The sequence below is a fragment of the Zonotrichia leucophrys genome, chromosome 5 (assembly GCF_028769735.1).
Source record: "Zonotrichia leucophrys gambelii isolate GWCS_2022_RI chromosome 5, RI_Zleu_2.0, whole genome shotgun sequence".
NCBI classification, from domain to species: Eukaryota; Metazoa; Chordata; class Aves; order Passeriformes; family Passerellidae; genus Zonotrichia; species Zonotrichia leucophrys.
In genome coordinates this window covers 652,727-673,087 of record NC_088175.1, presented here as the reverse complement: position 1 = coordinate 673,087, position 20,361 = coordinate 652,727, and the positions used below count along the sequence as shown (strand labels likewise).

Genomic DNA, 20,361 nt, shown 5'->3' with positions numbered 1-20,361 from the left:
TTCCCTCCCAGGGAAAGCCGCAGGTGACGGAGCCGCCGCTCCCCGGGGGCTCCAGGTGGGGATGAGAGGGGGGGGGAGCAGAGAGAGGAGCGCGGCCGCTTGATTGACGGTTGCCATGGAGACGCCGTAGCCCCGCCCTCCCGGCGCGGCGCAGCCAATGGGCGGGCGCGGCCGGAGCAGAGGTGGGCGGGGCCACATAGTCTTGCGGCGGGTGCGGGAGTTGCGGCGGGGGGAGCGGCGGAGCGCGGCCGGGATACAGCAGCGATCCCGGATGGTCACCGCGGGGCCGGGGGAAACCTGATCGGCTAGAGCAGGAGGAGGAGAGAGATAGGAAGGGGGGAGAGGAGGAGAAGGGAACGTGGTGGGGGGGGGGAGGGAGGAAGGGGAAAAAAAAAAGGAGCACACAAGAAAAAAAAAAAAAAGAAAAAGAAAAAAGGAAAACAAACCGAAACATGTCTTCTGCCTCCCCCGCCACGGACGACATCGTGATCGCGGTAGAGATCAAGGAGGAAAATGTGATGGAAATGCTCTCCGAAGCCCCCGACGGGCCCGCGCCGCCGCCCCCTCCCGCCGCTGCCCAGTTCCCCATGGAGCATGCAGGCTCCGCTGCCGCCGGCGAGGAGGGAGCCGCGGAACAGGTACTGCTCCACACGGAACTCCTGGCCAGGAATCACCACGCTGCCTCCTCTCCCTCCTCTTCATCTTCTTCTTCCTCCTCCTCCTCCTCGCAGACCCCCTTGGCTTTCTCCCCGGACCACGTCGCCTGCGTGTGCGAGGCGCTGCAGCAAGGTGGGAACCTGGACCGCCTGGCCAGGTTCCTGTGGTCTTTGCCCCCGAGCGATCTGCTACGTGGCAACGAGAGCCTGATGAAAGCCCGGGCGCTGGTGGCTTTTCACCAGGGCATCTACGCCGAGCTCTACAGCATCCTGGAGAGCCACAACTTCGACTCCTCCAACCACCCGCTGCTGCAGGAGCTCTGGTACAAAGCTCGCTACACCGAGGCGGAGCGAGCCCGGGGCAGACCCTTGGGGGCGGTGGACAAGTACAGGTTGCGGAGGAAATACCCCCTGCCCAGGACCATCTGGGACGGCGAGGAGACGGTCTACTGCTTCAAGGAGAAGTCCCGCAACGCGCTCAAGGAGCTCTACAAGCAGAACCGATACCCCTCGCCCGCCGAGAAGCGCAACCTGGCCAAGATCACCGGGCTGTCCCTCACCCAGGTCAGCAACTGGTTCAAGAACCGCAGGCAGCGGGACCGCAACCCTTCCGAGACCCAGTCCAAAAGGTGAGGGAAAACTTTTCCTCCCCGCCCCCTCTCCCGCCTGCCTTTCCCTCTCCCGGCTCTTTCTTCCCTTGCAAACATGGCGCTTACCTTCGGTGCGCCTCGTCCTCCCCTCCTTCCTCCTCCCCGCTCCCTCGTTCCCAACACACCCACCCGGCCCGGGCGTGCGAGGCGGCGCGGGGAAACTTCCCGGACCCGCCGGCCCGCGCTCCCGGGGGAGCTCCCGGCACCGGGGAGCCGCTCCCGGCACGGGGGAGCCGCGGGGCGGACTCCCGGGAGGGGACGGGACGGGGGTGTTCGTTCCCCCCGCTCCTTGTTTTTATTCAATTGTCGCGCCTGACAGAGTTAATCATTGACGGCCGGAGGACGCGCGGGGTCCCGGCGCTCCCTCTGTTTTGAAACCTGACTCGGGAGCGGGCCGGGCTCGGGTTTCAGCGGGGGAGCGGGGCCGGTTCCCGGGGCTCCCGGGAGCGGCCCCGGCCCCGCTCCGCCCGCGGCTCGGGCTCGGCTCCCCCCGCCCCGCGGAGGGGGCGCGGGCAGGTGGAGGTGACCTCCCCGCTCCCGCCTTCCTCCGGGAAGGGACGGGAAAGGGGGGAGAAAGCGCGGGGAGGAGGGGAGGGAGGAAGGGAGCGGGGAGAGAAGGAGGGAAAGCGGCCGGCGGAGGGGGCCCCAAGGCATTTCTCAACCAAGGGCGCGATTGTGCCGCCGCGGCCCCTCTCCGCGGGACACATCAAAGGCCGAGGGGGGAGGGAGGGGAGAGCGACCGAAAAATGCAGCCGAGGGCGGGCGGACCAGTCAGCGAAAAAACCCGGCGCAGCCCCGGGCGGAGGCACAAAGGCCGCCCCCCATCTCTCCGTCCCTCCCCCCGGCACGGCCGGAGGTGCCTCCGCCGGCACCGGGGCAGCGCGGGCCGGGGTCTGCCCCTTCCCCCGGGCCCGGGCGCCAGGCTGAGCCCGCAGGGTCCGGCTGAGCCCGCAGGGTCCGGCGGCGCTGCCCGGCCCTGCCTCACCTCCCAGCGCTTTGCCAAATGGCCGCGGCCGGTCTCACACGTGTGGGCACCCCGGGCCCAGGCAGCCCCCTTCGGTCGCCGGGGTGGAGGAATTTATTTACAACTCCATAACCCAGTCTGTAAAGTTTCTCCTTTGGGCGAGTGTTTGGTTTGATGCGTTCTATTCTAAGAAACCTCCTCCCTTGGCTTAAATATTCGTTTAAAGTGCCTTGTAAAGGCAAAACATAGAAAAGAATTGTTCGTGGAAACTCTCACATACTTGTGTTAAAGCAAGAAGTCCCCCTTGGTGCAGAGATCCTGTACATCGTGGTAATGCAATGTCATCTCTCCATCTTTTCCCGTAGCGAGTCAGATGGCAACCCTAGCACGGAAGATGAATCCAGTAAGGGGCGGGAGGATTTATCTCCCCATCCGCTCTCCAGCTCATCCGACGGCGTTACCAGCCTCAGCCTTCCCAGCCACATGGAGCCTGTCTACATGCAGCAGCTTGGAAACACTAAAATAGCCTTGAGCTCGTCCGGCGTCTTGTTGAACGGGAACCTCATGCCTGCCAGTACCTCTCCTGTCTTCCTCAATGGTAGCTCGTTTCTTCAGGGACCCAACAGTGTCATACTCAATGGACTCAGCGTGGGCACTTCACAGACTGTTACCTTAAATTCGCCCAAAACTGCGGCCAGCGTCGTGAGCAACGGGGTGTCCATTACTGACATACTGTCCTCATCGTCCTCAGAAGATGTCAAAGACTTCAAACTCCTTCAGGCCTCGGTCCCCAATGCCACAGCAGCCTTCAGCCCTAGCAACATCCCAGTCACTTTCCCGGGATTGATACCGAGCTCAGAGGTGAAAAGGGAAGGCGTGGAAACTGCTGCTTCCCAGGATGGAGGCTCCGTGGTTACTTTTACTGCTCCTGTCCAAATAAACCAGTATGGCATTGTCCAGATCCCCAATTCAGGAACAAATGGCCAGCTGCTGAACGGAAGCATTGGTTTTTCTTCTCTGCAGCTGCCTCCAGTTTCTGTGGCAGCTTCACAAGGTAAAAGCTTTGCCTCTTGCAGTAAGAGGTATGAGGAAAAGTTGGAATCAGGCACATTTAGCATTTTAGAAGCTGTGGTCCTTTTCTTCCAAGATATCAACATAATATCTCAGCCATGGCCACGCACAGAACATCAAATAATACTGTTTGCCTTCCTTTATAGTGAATTATGCTCGTGGGCAGACTGTTAGATGAAGCTGAGCTCCTCTGTTAAGAGCATGGAAGGAGGTCTGGTAATTTACACCCCTTTCATCTCATGCTGTTCACAGAAGTCTGTGATAGGAGTGTTCACAAATATCTGTAAATTTTACATGTTTCAGTAATTCAAAATATTCCCCATTTGCCACTGAATTCTTTTAATGAGAAGGTTCATAAAAATGAAAATTATGGCAGCTGGAAATTGTTACCCTTGTTGTTCTTGTGGTGGTTGTTTTGTTTTTTTGTTTTCTTAACAAAAGCATTTCACAAAAATACATTTTGAATTATTGTAGACACAACAAGACCGAGCAGTTGCTTGTACATTTTCTGTTCCACAATTAAGAAAGATTAAACTTGAGGGGAACAATAGAAGTAAACACTAGCTCGTAGATATAAAATGTGAGGCTCTTTGGATAAAGCTGCCCTCAGTCCAAGGGAAATATGTCATCACAGGTTCATGTGCCAAATGTGCAGGCTCCTCCCCAAGTTTGCTTTAGAGTTGGTCTTAGCATACCAAAGTCTGAATCTTGCAGCTGGCCAGGAAGAATCCCAGGGAGCACAAACCTTGTTCTGGATCCCTTTTTTGAAGCAGATCAGTTAAATAGCACAGCTGAACATCTTTGGTACTCCTTGGCCACTTTATCTTTGTTTACTAAAATTATTAAACTGTAATGATTCTCTCTGGTTTCAGGAGCTGTGAATACTATTATGAAAGTCAAATTGTGCTCATGTGCTTCTTTGAATTTAATGTGTATAGAGTGTGAATTGTTCTTGCTGAAGCACAGGGAGGAACAATTCTAAATGTGAAGCTGTGCAACCACATTTCAAATGGGTGCACAATTATAAAGTCCTAAAATACGGCACTCAGAGGCACTGGAAGTTATTGGCACATAGACTAAATGTCTTCTCTCTTTAATCTTGCTTAAACTGAATGCCACCTGTAATTACTAAAGCCACTTAATCCACATGCTCCAAGGCATAAACTAACAGCCAGCAAAGGTGAGAAAGAAAGTTCTGTCCTTTTAAGTATTGTAGGACTATTGTATTTGAAAGTCCTAAGATTCATAATAAGCTCTTCTCTGACTGTTTTCCCATTGTTAAAAGTACTGACTGCCCACTGGAGAGTGATCCACCATATCTTTGGTGCAGGAAAAGTTCTGCTTGTCTTGGATGGATAGCTGGCTGCCTATTCCAATTGAAGCATGCTGCAGGCTATTTCAAGTAAGCCAGTAAATAATACTGACAGGTAACTTTAAGTTACCTGTCAATGTTATTCTAGATAACCCATATGCATAACATCTTTCAAAGAATCATAATTGATTAACTAAAATTAATAGGGAATTAAAATATTCCCCATATGAGAAATTCATCTTTGGGCTGTTCTAAAATATTAATCTGTGTCCAACTGTAATCTCTTACAATTAAACTGCTTTTGAGAAAGAGAGGTGTTCCAAGTGGGACTCAGTCCCAAGAGCCAGTATTTCTTATTTTAAGAATTACCATAATGACAACTGACATGGCAAGTCCAGTGAAAACAACTTCAGGTCATCTCTGGCCACCTCTCCCTGCTTTGGCTCACTGCAACATCACACGAGCAGTGCCGTGGCTCTCAGCAAGGGCAGGCAGTGCTGGGTGGCTTTTCACAGCATGGTGGATGTGGCAGGATTAGGATTTTAGAAAAACACAAAAAAGCAAGGTGAAAGGGAGTAGAGCTGAGTGCTTGAGGATTATCACCGAGTTAGACCAATAGAAATTACCGGTTTTTCATGTTTTTTGTGGGGGTTGGCTCGGGCAGGTTCTCGCCAGCAGCAGTGGATTTCATGTGACGTGTCTCCAGTTCCCACACACAAGCTGTAGTCTGTCACTGAACTATCTTTAATGGCTTTTCATGCTTCTATTCTTAGATGGAAATTGAGTGGTGGCAACTAGTGAAGGCCAAAGCACATTCATTTAGTCACATGGCTGGGGACTGTTTGCTCCTTAATGAGAGTCTGAAAGATACCTAATCTAATATATCAGAAACTTCTTTCTTTTTTTTTTTTAACTTTCTAGAAGCAACATCTATTAACAGCATTGATTTCTTTACACCAAGTTTTCTCTCACCTGCTACAAAAATTGCTTTGCAGTGTTGCATGAAATATTAGTGTGTGTATACTGGGAAGGTAAAAAAGACCAGGACTGCATAACTCTCTGTTTTCTTTTCTTTTGCTTTCCTTTCTCTAGGTAATGTTTCAGCAAACCCCAGCACATCTGATGGAGGAACTTTCACGACTGAATCTTCAACAGTGCAGCAAGGAAAGGTTTTCTTCAGCCCCCTCACTCCCAGTGCAGTGGTTTATACAGTTCCCAACTCAGGCCAGGCTGTAGGATCTGTCAAGCAAGAAGGACTGGAAAGAAGCCTGGTGTTTTCTCAGCTGATGCCAGTCAGTCAGAACACACAACTGAACGTCAACATGTCTTCTGAAAATATATCCAGTGCAGGGCTGCAGTCCCTGGCCTCCTCCTTAGTGAATGTAACGCCCTCACACAATTTTTCCCTCACTCCACCGACTCTTTTAAATGCTGCAGAACTGAGCTCTGGTATCTCGGAGAGCCAGGCCATGTCTTCACCCGTGACCAGTACCTCTACAGTGATATCTATCAGCAACACTAACTATGCAACCCTCCAGAACTGTCCCCTCATCACCAGTCAGGATCTCTTGTCCATTTCCACAGCACAGCCCGTGCTTGGAGAAATCGTTTCAGCCAGTGCAGACCGTGTCAGCCACCCCCCTGCACAAGTGCACCAGGATTTTGGCAGAGAGCACAGGTTGGTTCTGCAAGCTGTACCTGATGTCAAAGAGAATTTCTTGCCTAATTCTGAGAGCAAGTCAACTGGCAATTTAATGATGCTGGATTCCAAATCTAAGTATGTTATGAGTAACATGGTTGACACGGTATGTGAAGAACTGGAAACGGACAAAAAAGAACTTGCCAAACTGCAGACAGTTCAGATGGATGAAGTTATGCAAGACTTGTAGCTTCTTTCTTTTCTTGCTTTCTGTTTTAATAGATAAGTCTCCTGTTGAGGCCCTAACAAACACCTAGTGGGTGTTTGTGGGTTTTTTTTTGTTTGATGGGCTTTTATTCATTTTAAGAAACCAGAAGAACATTTAAGTGGTCTGAATCAATGTACAGAGGAATCTCCAGCGATGGAATTAGGTTGCCACACTTGGTTTGCATGCAGTATTCTCTTTTAAACAGGTTAAAGGAGAAAGGAAATGGCCAGGGCAAGTACTGAGGAATGGGTACAGGTTTGGCTACCAGATACTACCCTGAAAATTTAACTAGACTCTCCATAGTACAACATACTCTTAACAGTAAGTATACACTCCTAGCTTCAGATGGAAAACAAAAATCTCACTCCAAAACGGTAGAAACAATGCAGACTTTTTTTTTTTCTGTTTACTTCCAGTCCATGGGCATTGAGAGATTTCTAAGGAACTCTAGACGATACCTCTCTGGCTACTTTTATGTTGTTCAAGGTTAAGAAACAAAACAAAATCATAATATTGTTACTGGTATGTTTGCTTTTTTTCCAGCAGACTTGCATTTAAACCAAAAGTCTCACATCAATCATGTACAGGTTTCTAAATGCTACAGCTAGCATTTTGTCAGTGCACCAGAAAAAGCATCATTTGAAACTCTAATTATGCAATTCAGAAGCTTTCTATCCAGTATGAATGTAAATATTGTTTCAGTTCTTATAAAGGAGACTTTTTTAATTAGTACAATGGATTTTATTTATGGTTTATGTTCCCTTTCACTTTAGACACAATGCATTGAAAAGGAAAACGTTTTCTGGCTGTTTAATTTATTTTATTGTTTGAGCAGGAAGTAAGCGTAGTTATTTCTGACAAGGTTTTACTTTTTTGTAGTTTTTTTTTCAAGCAACAGACTGTAAAAGTAAAATGTTAATCACACTGAAACTAGAAAATTAATTCCCAGTCTCACAAACCCAGGAGGTCACTGTTTCTACCCCCTCTGTCTTTGTGTTCAGGGCTTTTTTTTTGTTTGTTTGTTTTGTTAGTACTTTGCGATTTAGTTGAACCCTTTTGTGTATTTTTTACAGAATTCCACGTGCCTTTCTTCCTAGTGGCCTTATCTTTGTTACTAAAGCACAGTGGCAGGAGGAATAAAAACACTGATTTGCAGATATCCGTCCTCAGGGCCAAATCCTGATGCCTTACTTCTGCAAGTAGACCCCCTGACTTTGGGTGCTCCTGCTTGCACGAGTAAGAAGAGGTTTGAGAGTCTTCTGGACATGGTGGGTGACATTTCCTGGCAGTGCAGAGAGCCAAGGATGGGTCCTTCTGCCCCACATCAGTAGGACAGGAGGGGACCACAGGGTTGAGCTCTTGGCTCTGTGAGATGAGCAGGAAAGGTTGGATGGGCAAGGAAGGGAACCCTGTGTTCATAAATTGGCCAAAGAGCCCATGTGGGACAGCTCCAGCTGCTGGTGCAGCAGGGCCCCCATCCAGGAGTGCAGTTGAGTGTGTATTTATGGATATCCTCCAGGAGAAGCAGCCTGGGAGCTGTGGTGGGAAATGCAGGAGCCGTGGTCCCTGCCTGGCTGGGGATGGATGCCTACACCTTCCTCCCTGGAGCAGGTGGAGCAGATCTTAACCTTTCCTCCTATTTTTGTAGCATGGAAAAGCACATCCTTATAGCTTTAAAATAATAAGAAGAATTCAGATGTACGAAAGTGACGCGCTGTTAATGCTGGTGGGTTTGGTTTTGTTGTATTTTATCCTGATGTGAATATATACAGTAAACTAAAGCATGTGTTCATCCTCCAAAGCCTTTGGAAAGCAATGGGAAACGTTTTCATGAGCCTGAAGCAGGCTCAGGACAGAAGAAGATCACTTGTAAAGGACAAAAAAAAAGGAAAGGAAAGATAATTAAGGTGGCATATCCCAGTGTGTTTGTCTTGGTTTTAACTGGTTCCATGGAAAGCTTTTGGGAATGAAGGTTTTTCTGTGCACCGTGAGCACAGCATCAGCATTCTCATTGTGGTTTTGCACTATATTGCCTATTTTGCAAGGTTTTCTGTGGAACCTTGAGGCTGAGCTCTGTCAGTGTGCACTGGAGCCCGTGCTGTGAGCCAGGGCTGCAGGGAGAAGGGCAGGAAAGGGAAGGAGGAGAGTGCAAGGGCAGCGCTTGCAGCTGCACGGAGCCGCTGACGCTCCGCAGGCAGGAGCAGCCCATCAGCAGTTGGCTGTCCCCACGTGCTCCCAGGCAAGCAGGGGGTTTGAGGCAAGTGCTCTAAAGCAGAGATTATCACAAGCAGGACATGGAGCTGTATGTTCCCCTGGCACAGCTTTCCCTGACGTTCCGCGTGAGCAGGGAATCGGATAGTGCAGAGTTCTCCCAACCACTCTGCTTGTTTATCTAAGTTTGCTGGGCCCCAGCATGAGCTGTCTGTTTCCCACCTCTTCTTCACCCATGTAACTAAGGTGGTGATGACAGTAGCTGTATATGCTTTGCATGAAATCATTCAGCCATTTGGAAAATTAGAAATGCCCCCTATCGCTGTCATTTTAATGGAGAACGTGTACTTGGCTCTGAAGGAGTTGATGGTGGATTAACATTTGGTCTGTGAAGCTCAGACTATATTTGGAGGCAAGCTAGGGAATATTTCAGAGCAGTTGTTGGTGTGATCATCTCTCATAATTGAAGAGACTGTGGTGTTATAACAGTACCTGTTACTTTATTTTTAGTTTTTCCTTCTTTGCATTTGTTGTGTTACTGAGTGAATTCCATGGCTTTGCAGCACAGTTGATGTGAAAAACTGTGTATGTTGTTACAGTGGCATGTTTCTTGGGAGTGTCTGGTACTTCTAATAGGAGACTTCCCATGCTCCAGTTGGAGTGGAGGATGTACATAAAAGCAGTGTTTTGGGACAAAGTGAGATTAATCTATTCTAGTCTTCCAGATATCAAGTAACTTCCTATTATCTTTTACTCTTTCTTTCTTTCTCCCATTGAAAATAAGTGTCATTCCCTCCAGATAACATAGTTATAACCTCATGTTTTCTGCAGGTACATATGCACAATATAAAAACTCATTGCACGGTACAGTGTGTTTTAAATAGAAATTTAAATAAGTAGTTTTATTCCTTACAAGGGTAAGTTTTTATTTTGTGGCCCTCAGGCAGGCAAGCTCACTGCTCTCAATAGACAGTACTCAAAGCCCCAAAAAGTGTCCAGGGCCAGGTCTTTGGCTGCTGTAAATAAGGCATTGCTCCACTGACTCCCAAAGCAAGGATTTTTATGTGGTGTTTAGGGGATTTGGATGCTGATCTCCCACACATGGGAGGGCAGCGAGTGTCCAGGCCCCACAGACAGCCCTCATTATCACATTCTGTTACTTAAATGGATGGTATGTCTACCTGGCATGCACATTCCTTCTCTTCCCTCCCTCTCTGTTATGGATGAGAGTAAAGGATCATTTCAACTTCACATATGTTTGTAACTTCTAAGTCCACTGGAAATCTTACAGAAAACATTGCCAAATTCTACTGCTTTACTAGTCCCAGACTCAGCTTTGAAAAATATGCCTAAGGAAATTCTTAACAAAGCATGATGTTAAAAACCCCTCTCTTCTTTACTACTTTTGATTAAAGCTGCCTCTGTTTCACCCAGAGTTTTGCAGAAAACCAGAAACACAATGAATTTAATGCTCTGTGTGGACTATTTGCAGCATTATCCCTGTGGTCTTACCTTCAAGGACATTTCAGCAATGTAAATCACAGATATGCATTGGCCAGGTCCTCAGCTGGGCTAAACTAGCACATTTCCATTGACTTTAATGTCCTTTTTTGCCAGCTGGGAATATGGTCCATTCATTTCACTGGTGTTAGGTCAGGGATGGATTTGGCCCAGTACACAGTGGCAGCACAAACCAGAGCACAAGGCTGGCACTTGGGTAGAACCAAACAGTCACAGTTTATCAAAGCAAATACCTCTTCCCACTTACTGCTTTCCCCTCCCTGTGGATTCAGGAAGACTCAATCAGAAAGTGGCTTCACCCAGAGGTGAGGCTGGGACTGTCAATGCTGCTCTCAGTCTGAGACTGATGACAGTAATGGACAGGTTCTGACTTCAAATCGTGTAAAACCACCTCAGTGATGATTTTCAGTTAAATAAATCAGGGTGGAATTTGGCCCTGTGTGCACAGGAGCTTTTCATGTACATAAATTCCCAGTGTCTGTGCCCTTTCCTCAGCAAGGGCAGATGAACAAGGGGGTGCATCCCTCCAGTATCATGTTAGATATGTGTGCAGGGCTCTGGGGACATGAACTGCCCAGTGCTTGTAGTCAAGAAGAATGTCAAATCATCCAAAAGAATAGTAATTTTATAATTCTGAAAACAAAAATAATGGTATTTTTAAAAGCAAGGATGCCTGAAGTCTTCCTGTATCTCCTAGCAGTTATTATCTTGAAGGATATTTTATACCTTAGTTGTATGTTTCATATAATTTAAAACTTGCTTCTTAAATTTCTGAACTCAAGGAGGGGGTGAATCTTCTGGCTTTCAGGATTCACATTCAGAGGATGTTTGTTCTTTTGCTGCATGTACTGTTTGTCCAGAACTAACCAGTTATTTCTCCAATATGGGTTTTATTGTGCCTTACAACAAATATTAAATTGAAGCAGAATGTACGTGTTAGAGGAGGGAATAATCAAGAACTTTACTGCACTGTTAGGTGATGCTGCCCCAGAGTGTATCATCAAACATATCTGTGCTTAATTACCCAACCAAAGAGATCTAAAGTATGTATGTTTGTTGTACTGTAATAGGGGTTTGTGCCTGGACAATTAAGTGTTTTATTTGTATTCTGAGATGATGTGAACTTATTTTTCTAAACACTATACTGAATAAACTTTATATTTATACACATCTTGTGTAAATATTTCTGTTTGGATGTCATGTGAGGGCTTTGAATTTTGAGTTGGAAAAGCAATCTGAAGTAGAAACTTGGCTTCTAATGGCTCACCATGGAAAGTGATGGCAACTGGGAGTGTCTGTGCTTGCCAGGGATTTGATCTGCACCCGATTTCAACAAGAATGAGACTTTCTGTTGACTTGAGGGGGTTTTGTCAGAATTCTAAAATACTAAATTAAAAACCATAAATCTTATACCTCATATTGAACCTATTTGTGTCTCAAACCGAATTTGTCCCATAATTAGTTAGATATTATTAAAATCTACTTCCACCTGCTAGTTAGGACTAGTCAGTGTTTACCTGTGGTTCCCATGACATTGGCATGCTTTCTATGTCGGGCTTTTTTTTGGGTAGGTGTACTCCTATTTGCTAAATTCCTGTTTGTTGAAATTTTTCTTTAAAACGTTTCACACAGTGTCAGACTTGGTTTTGGCAGCCTTTTGAGAACAGCTTGAAATGCTATGTTCCCCTGATATTAAAGGATTTAAACACATTACCATATTACTTCAGATCTGCCTTCCAAGCACCAGCATTGCCTGGTTACCATTTTGATGCCAAAATGAACGACAATAAATCCAAATAGACTAATCTGTGCAGGTGAAATCGTTTCCCTCACTGAAGCTTTAGATACATTAGAGATAATTAACAGCCAGCAGGAAAACACCCTTCCATCCCTTTAAACTGTGTTTAGGCCAGAAGAAGCAAGGTGAGATTGGAGAGATTTTTTGTTTGTTTTTTTAATAGATACAGTTAAGATGAAATTCGTGATTTTGTTACTTGCTAAGACATTACCTTGGTGTTTTAGGACGTTACCTTGGTGTTTTAGGACACGACCTTGTTGTTTTTCACCATTCTCCCCCTTTCCCAGGGATCGCAGCTCCGCTGGCCAAGTGCAGGGATCCCCTCCCAGCCCGGGGAGCATCTCCCTCTTTTCTCCAGGCTGATCCGGCTCTGCAGCTGCCCAAGTAAATAATCCAGTTACCCTGGAGCTGCCCTAAGCCAGAGCCAATTGCCTGGTTGCCCAATTCCTGTTTCCTTCCCAGAAGCGGGCGCTTGGCTCAGTCGTGTTTGCGGCGCTCCCTTTGCCCGAGCAGAACCGGGATGGGATTTTCCTGCCTGCAGAGAACAAATCCCAAACTGATCCCCGAGCAGCAGCTCTGTCCCAGCTTTGCTGAGGATTTAAAGCCATCCTTCGACCTGGCTGGAGCAGTTTCTGCCTCACCATGTGGCACTCCAGGAGCATTACTGCCAGCCCAATGCCCAGGGCAGGGATTTGTGGCTGTGCAGCCCCTGCAGGGGCTCTGGATGAAGCACAGGGCTTTAGGAACAAGGAGGAGAAAGGGGAAGGTCTCTCGGCAGCGTATGCAAATGGCCAAATTCTCCCTGAGCAGCCACCCATGCGGTATGCAGGATGAATCATGTCCTAACGGAGCGCATTCCTGCTGCTTTGGAGCGCTCCGCAGATGTGCTCCAGGTCACCCTGGGCGAGAAAACCACACACAGCCACGGCTCCTTCCTCCCTGGCAGCCTGTGCACGGATGGAAAAAGGGAGGACAGCACCTTGGGAAGGGTGGGCAGCCGGATCCCTGAGCCTCTGCCTTTCCCACAGGGCCTGGGGATGCTGCAGGGAGGAGGGGGAGCTGCCAAGGCAGTAGCTGGGATGGAGCTGGTGGTGGGAAGGCTCAGGAGATGGGTGGTTTCTCTTGATCCAGCAGGGAGACAGTGCTGGAAGACATCACTTATTATCCTCTATATTTGTCTTGATTTTTCCCTGGTGCCAGATCAGAAGGGGATTTTGCTGCTCCAAGAGGCAGAGGTTGGGTCAGTAAAACAAGATTTTAATATGAGTACTCACAGCTTGGGAAGCAGAGGTCTCCTTCCAGGCTGCATCCCCCGTTGTGGTGATCTTTGGCTGCAGAAACCTCTGGGCTGGAATCTTAGGCCAGTATATGGATACAGATCACATTTTTAATATAAAAATACATTTCAGAAGGAAAATGATTCCCAGAAATAGGAATTCATCTGCCAAGCAACGTGCACATAACCGATTTCACACTTAGAGGTGCCAGAAAGTTCAGGAATGAGACCAACAATAAAAAACCAACACACGTGTGAAAAATCTACAGCACTAAAGCCAGATTCAATAAAAATAGCACCTAGTTTATATGCTACAGAAGCTGGCACATGCCTGAAAATGCTGAAGGAAAGAGATAAAATGCTCAGAAGTTGCATGCAGTCCAGAGGAACAGAGCAGCCCCGGAGCAGTGCTGATGGTTACTCAATAACTCATGTCCGATATTCTCCCCTGTAAGTGCTTCAGTTCTCCATCCTGCTCCTCCTCGGGCAGAAAGACCCAATTTGGAATACCTGAGGCTGATCAATAAGCTTCGTTGTGGCAGCCAAAGTGCTTTGTGACAGACCTGACGTTATGAAAGGACTCCCAGAATGTTACACCGCATCATTTTCCATCCTGCTCTGCACGCTGGCAGGCAGTGAATTAATTCCATGTTCACGGTATCCCTTGCACTGCCTGCAGGTGTGAACGCAGCCCCTGAGGCTCACAGGGATGGGAGGAGGCAGGAGGGGAGGGAGGGATGTGGGGTGATGTGCCTGGGGCGGTGCAGGGTGGGTGGCACAGGCAGGGTGCACAGCCAGGTCTCTGCCTCCCCCTGTTGCTTTGCCCACTAGCTCACGGCGCCTCCTCGGGAGCCCAATCCCTCTGAGATGCATCATCCCATGACAGCAGCAGCAGGACTCACTGCTGACACCATACCTGAGCTTGCTTTCATTTATTTGCTGTGTTTCCAGCCACCTTCCCATGCTGACCAATAGCCCTGCTGATAACTAGACTGGCCCTGGAGCAGCATCCCTGAGCCCCCAAGCACTCAGCCTCCAAAAACTGTTCCTGCCTGGATCTGTAGCTCAGGGTGATGCTCATGCAGGTCCAGGAGGACTCCAGAGCCACCCACTTCCAGATCAAGGCAATCTGAGAAAGGTCTGACTCACCTCCCACCAAGCCGGAGGAGCTGAGGGGGAGAAATGCTCAGGGGAATGGGGATGGGTTAGTCCAGAGCCTGAGGGGGAGAAATGTTCAGGGGAATGAGGATGGGTTAGTCCAGAGCCTGAGGGGGAGAAATGTTCAGGGGAATGAGGATGGGTTAGTCCAGAGCCTGAGGGGGAGAAATGCTCAGGGGAATGAGGATGGGTTAGTCCAGAGCCTGAGGGGGAGAAATGCTCAGGGGAATGAGGATGGGTTAGTCCAGAGCCTGAGCTGTGCCTGCTCTTGCAGGTCCTCAGTCAGTGGCTTCTTAAAAGAACACATTGAGAACAAATGACAATTTGGATGTTACTCATGTCCTAGGGAAAATATTGGGGATTTTGCTATTTACTGCTGCTTAATCAAACCAAGGCAGGCCAGGGGATCAGAAGGCAGTTCTAACAGGCAACACTCAACACCATCCCAAGCACATTCACAATGCACATACAAATACACAAGTTGTCTGTATTAAAAAACATTATCTGTTGTGTTGTATGCATACAGGTGGAAGTGAGCACTGACCAGATTAAAAATAAAAAATAATATCTTTATTTTGAGGTCCACTATGAGGCTGTGAATGAGGTGCAACCTCTTCTTGCAGGCAACATATATTAGAGCACAGCCCCAAAACTCCACCACAGACAGGTTCAGATTTGTGACCTGCTGCTGTTAAATGTGCTGTCCCCTTGCTCAGAGGCTGGGGCAGAAGAGCAGCAGAGGCAGAGGGGCTGACTGCCCTGTTAGTGCTGTTCTTGGAGGAGAGGAAGACTCAATATCAGTAAGAGAGAGCTGCAAACTCCAGGGAAGTGACACCACCTGCACGTGGAAGGATTTAGGCACATCACAGCCCTGTGTGGGGAGGAGTCACATCAGCTTCTGAGAGCTGCTATGGCATTTCTCCTCCTTTTCCCTACTAATGTAGCGCTGTTCTCCTCAGAGCTTCAAAACATTGAGGTGTTTTACCTCCTTACATCACCCTCAGGGTTTGGTGTCCCCCAGCTTTGCCTAGAAAGCAATGAACTCCAGATCAGAAAAATAAGACTCTCTTTTACACATCCACCCACAAGGACTGGATGCAAGACCACAGCAGGCCCAGCCTCCAGGTCAGTGAGCACTGAGGGGCTTCAGCCCTGTGGCATCTTCCCCATGGCTTTTTTTGGCTTGTGAACTCCCCAGAACCCACCAGATAAATTCCAAGGGAGGTTTTATGGGGCTGCTCCCATTTGCCATCTTCCCCTCAGCCCTCTTGGTATGAGGTGGGACCCAGGACTTGCAAAACCAGCAGCACCTGGCAGCAGGCTGCTGATAGCAGCCTATTTTGGGGTCTGGCTTTATCAGGGAGGGCCTGGAAGTGCTCCCAGGAGCACAGGGCATGCTGCACGTTCCAGGCACAGCCTGAGCAGCAGGGCTGCAGGGTGCCTGCTCCCAGGACAGAGGTCACACAGCCCCTCCATGGCTCCAGGACACCTCACTGCCCAGCACAGGGGTGTCAGGAGGACATTTGGCACCTCCTGCCATGCTCAGCAGGTCTCAGTAAATCCCTTCTGGCCACAGTTGCTTGTGGCTGTTGTGGGGTTTTTTTCCTGTGCAAACCAAAGGCAGAGTTAACCTGAGCCTCAAGCCAGGAGAGCTTCATCCCATTCCTTTGGAAAAGTCAGCCCCAGCAAATGAAACCGCTTGAGAGTTGCTCAAGTTTGTGTTTGTTACCCAGTAATGGCAGCAAGAATTGCTCACTTGGGCATGGTGAGAGGCTTCTGCTCCTTCCACATTTCTTCACCAAGATCTGAATCTTTTTCACTTACGTTTTGCTTCAGTCTGGGTTATGAAAGCAAGTCTTGTTTCAGGTGAATGATGCTCATGACAAACAAGGAACAGTCATTTGGGGGTGGCCTGGAGGACCAGACCCTCAAATTAAAGTGCAGGGTGGAGCCTATTTCTGTTCATCTCTTAACTACTCTCAATTCTTAGGGTCTTTTTAGAAGCCATAATAAATGAATGTGAAATAAGCAGCTGGTCTGGTCCTCCAGGTCACCACAAATGACTGTTCCTTGTTTGTCATGAGCATCATTCACCTGAAACAAGACTTGCATTTGTAACCCAAACTGACCCAAAACTTAAGTGAAAAAGATTCAAATCTTGACGAAGAAACGTAGAAGGAGCAGGAACCTCTCACCATGCGCAGGTGAGCAATTTTTGCTGCCATCACTGGGTAACAAACACAAATCTGAGGAACCCTCAAGCGGTTTCATTTGCTGGGGCTGACTTTTCCAAAGGAATGGGATGAAGCTCTACAGGTTTGAGGCTCAGGTTAACTCTGCACAATGAATGCACAAATGAATGTGAAATAAGCCGCTGAACATACTCACAACACTGGGAAGCAATAGGAGAGTTATACCCAAGCCCAAAACCAGGAACACTCCTGCTTAGGTTTTTCCAGAGCCACATCCAGTCAAAGAAGTGCCTCCTGTCCTGCAAGCTCTGCTTCCAGCACAGGCACCCAAAGATGTTTCAGCATCCAGGTCTCCACCCTGTGAAACTCCTGCACAATCATCAGTTCATCTGTATTTAATAAGCACACCCTCTTCCAACATCCAAGATGTCCCTGCAAACACAGACCAAAGCTGTGCTGAGTTGAAACACTTGATCAAGAGATCACTTTGATCAAGAGATGGTGATATTTTGACCTGGAAGCACAAGACAATCACTGATTCAGAACAATTTCCCACCCACCCTGCAGAGACTTTGCCCAGATCACATTTCCCCAGTTCATTGGGCCATGGAACAGCACCAAAGGCTGGTGGATGCCAAGCTGTGTCACATCTGATGGCTCTTCCCTTTCCAAGCAGGGTATCATGTCATCAAAGGCAACGAGGCTGGCACGACAGAATTTGAGAATCCCACTTTATAGCTGGTAGAAATTGAATCCCAGCAAGTCTGTCAGTAATGATATATTCCAGGTAATGCAGGATTGAAATCTCCTGGCCCCAAGTCTCAATCTTATACTTGAGCAACAATCTGATTTGTCACCTTTCACAATTTATGGGCTTTGCAATATTTAGTAGATGGTGAGAGAGGGGAAGTAGGCAAAGGGGTTATGGCCACAACTTCCTGCTCAACTTCATTCTTAAGTTCCTAGCTTTAAAATACAAAAATAAATTTGGAGATAATGAAGGTCTCCAAGCCAGAATACATATAAATTTAGGTGTATCACATCTATCTGTCTATCTATCTATCTATCTATCTATCTATCTATCTATCTATCTATCTATCTATCTACTGCATTTTATCTCAAATGTGGTGTTGCCTCATTCTCTCCAAGCCTTTGGGTCTGATAGCACTTCAGAAAAATAAACAAGGGTATAAAATAGCTGCCATTTTAGAAATAAAAGTAATAAATTGTCTACAAATTCAAGAGAATATTTGTCAAAACTGCCTCTGGGCTCAAATTCCCATAAACTTATAATTAGGCTTTTGAATTCATTTCTAGACTATTGCAGTATAATCACTAAACCTAATAGCTGAATTAAAATTAAAAAAAACTCAGTATAACTCAAGCTAGAGAAACATTTCACTGACCTAAAAAACAACCCCTCAAAAACTGCATACAAATGCAATTCCTAAAATCGGCACTGTAAAAGCAATTCTGTTTTCAAGGAATTCCAGCCAATTCATTCTACATCCCTGTGTAACAGAGGATTTCCAGAGCACCCTGCTGCTGGCAGCTCTCAGGGCTGGCAGCACACACCAGTCCATGGCAGGTTACTGGTTACCAGCTCCACACCACACCTCAGCACATCTCTGCACACAAACTGCATTCTGGTGCGTCCATAATTAGCACAAAGCAAATGGCCCCCAGCTGTAACAAATGGTTTTCAGCTCAGTTAGCACCCACAGCAAGGACCAGAGGAAACTTCAAGGGCTGTGGGAAAGGAGGCAGAAAAGGGAGAGGAACCTTCTTGAAGTGGCTTTTATTGGCTGCCACCCTCAGCCCCGGCCCAGGAAAAATCCAAAGTGTTTGTTCTCCCAGACAAACTGAATCAATTTGGGGATTTTTATTTGTTGCACCTAACACGGTGTTACAAGAAGAAAAATCACTGGGCTGCTCAGCTCATTCTGCCTCAAAACTTTGGCCTAAAATAGAAATTTGAAACTAAAATGGTGCTCTTCCTTCAGTCCTGACTATAATGAGTGTTTAAATGTTCCAAATACTTGTATTTTTGCAAAATAACAGGAAGTACAAAGAGAAAGATGAATTACACTTTATTTTTCAAGCCCTACTCAGAGGCAGCTTGAACTGTAACTATCACAAGATTAGCTGATGTTAACAACTTGGAACCAAAAGTCCAGTTCCTAAATACCTGGATTTCTATCTCCCCATCAGTACAACAGTACAGCAATTCCGTTCTCCATTACAAGAGGCTCAGCCAGGCTGGGGTTCACCCGTCTGGAATAGCACAGTCAAAATACTGAGGCCAGACCCTGCTAATCAAACACACTTATTTATAAATATATGCATAAAAATATAAAAATATATTCTATTATAATATATAATATATAATATATAATATATAATATATAATATATTATATATTATATATTATATATTATATATTATATATTATATATTATATATTATATATTATATAATGCATTATATAGTATATAGTATATAATGTATAATTTATAATATCATATTTATTTATTTATTTATATCATATTTTCATAATATATAAATATAAATATTAATCAGTATATATTGAAATATATATTGAAATGTATTGTATATTTTACATATATTATATATTATGTTTTCATATGTAACATCTATTGTTTTTATATTCTATAATATGACTATATTTTATTATTAATAATAATATTAATATTAATATTATTAATATTATTTACATAATATATGAAACTTTCAGCTTACACAGATGACTGCTCAGAATTGTCCTGGGTGCTCAATCTCTCCCTAAGCTGTGCCAATGCCTCCCACCTCCCTGTCCCTGCCCAGCTGCTGCACACTGGCACCATGGAACTCTGCCCTTCCCTTTGGGGAGCCCTTTACCTCCCCACTTCAGTGACATTGGACCAGTTCTGCTCCTCTTCACTCCACGTGCAGAGCAGGGAAAGTTATTTTTCACAGAAATATAGAATGGTTTGGGTTGGAAGGGACCTTAAAATTAATCTCATCCCATAGGTGGGGACACTTTACAGTAGACCAGGCTGCTCCAAGCCCCGTCCAAACTGGCACTGAGCTCTTCTACAGATGAGGCAGCCACAGTTTCTCATTTTAACTGAGTCAGGAGTCAGGAGGACACTGCTTTATCTCCTGGCAATTCATTTTAAGAGCCATTCCTTAACCAAGCTGCTCCTTTCATTGTGTGTCTCCCAAAGCCACCAGCACAGCTCTGCATGCTGCAGCACTGTCCCCCTCCTGGCTCCCAGTGGGTGTCCCTGACCTGTGACCGTGTTCACAGGGCTCTGAGGATGAGGGAAGAGATGAGGATCTGACTCCATGTTTCAGAAGGCTGATTTATTATTTTATGATATATATTATATTAAAACTATACTAGAAGAATAGAAGAAAGGATTCCATCAGAAGGCTGGATAAGAATAGAAAAAGAAGAAATTATAATAAAAGTTTCTGTATCGGACAGAGAGTCCAAGACAGCTGACTGTGGTTGGCCATTAATTAGAAACAACCACATGAGACCAATCACAGATGCACCTGTTGCATTCCACAAGCAGCAGATAATCATTGTTTACATTTTGTTCTTGAAGCCTCTCAGCTTCTCAAGAGAAAAAATCTTAA

The 20,361-nt window shown here is 46.6% G+C and overlaps 1 protein-coding gene across 2 annotated transcripts; it reads left to right on the top strand.

The window, feature by feature from the left end:
- Nucleotides 1-394: 394 nt before the first annotated feature.
- On the top strand, nucleotides 395-11,440 carry LOC135448087 (homeobox protein SIX4-like). 2 transcript variants are annotated; one of them, XM_064713567.1, is made up of 4 exons: nucleotides 395-638; nucleotides 732-1,285; nucleotides 2,636-3,324; nucleotides 5,746-11,440. In XM_064713567.1, the coding sequence occupies exons 1-4, from the start codon at nucleotides 453-455 to the stop codon at nucleotides 6,540-6,542; spliced, it is 2,226 nt and encodes a 741-aa protein (XP_064569637.1). In that variant the 5' UTR covers nucleotides 395-452; the 3' UTR covers nucleotides 6,543-11,440. The 2 variants fall into 2 exon arrangements, with proteins under 2 accessions (XP_064569637.1, XP_064569636.1); XM_064713566.1 differs by having other exon boundaries at nucleotides 395-1,285.
- Nucleotides 11,441-20,361: the final 8,921 nt, after the last annotated feature.

Bases quoted from the DNA above. Each gene is read 5' to 3' on its own strand.
- LOC135448087 (XM_064713566.1), top strand. From the start codon at position 453: ATGTCTTCTGCCTCCCCCGCCACGGACGACATCGTGATCGCGGTAGAG. The intron at 1,286-2,635 runs GTGAGGGAAAAC...CTTTTCCCGTAG, and splicing joins TCCGAGACCCAGTCCAAAAG to CGAGTCAGATGGCAACCCTA. The intron at 3,325-5,745 runs GTAAAAGCTTTG...TCCTTTCTCTAG, and splicing joins TTCTGTGGCAGCTTCACAAG to GTAATGTTTCAGCAAACCCC.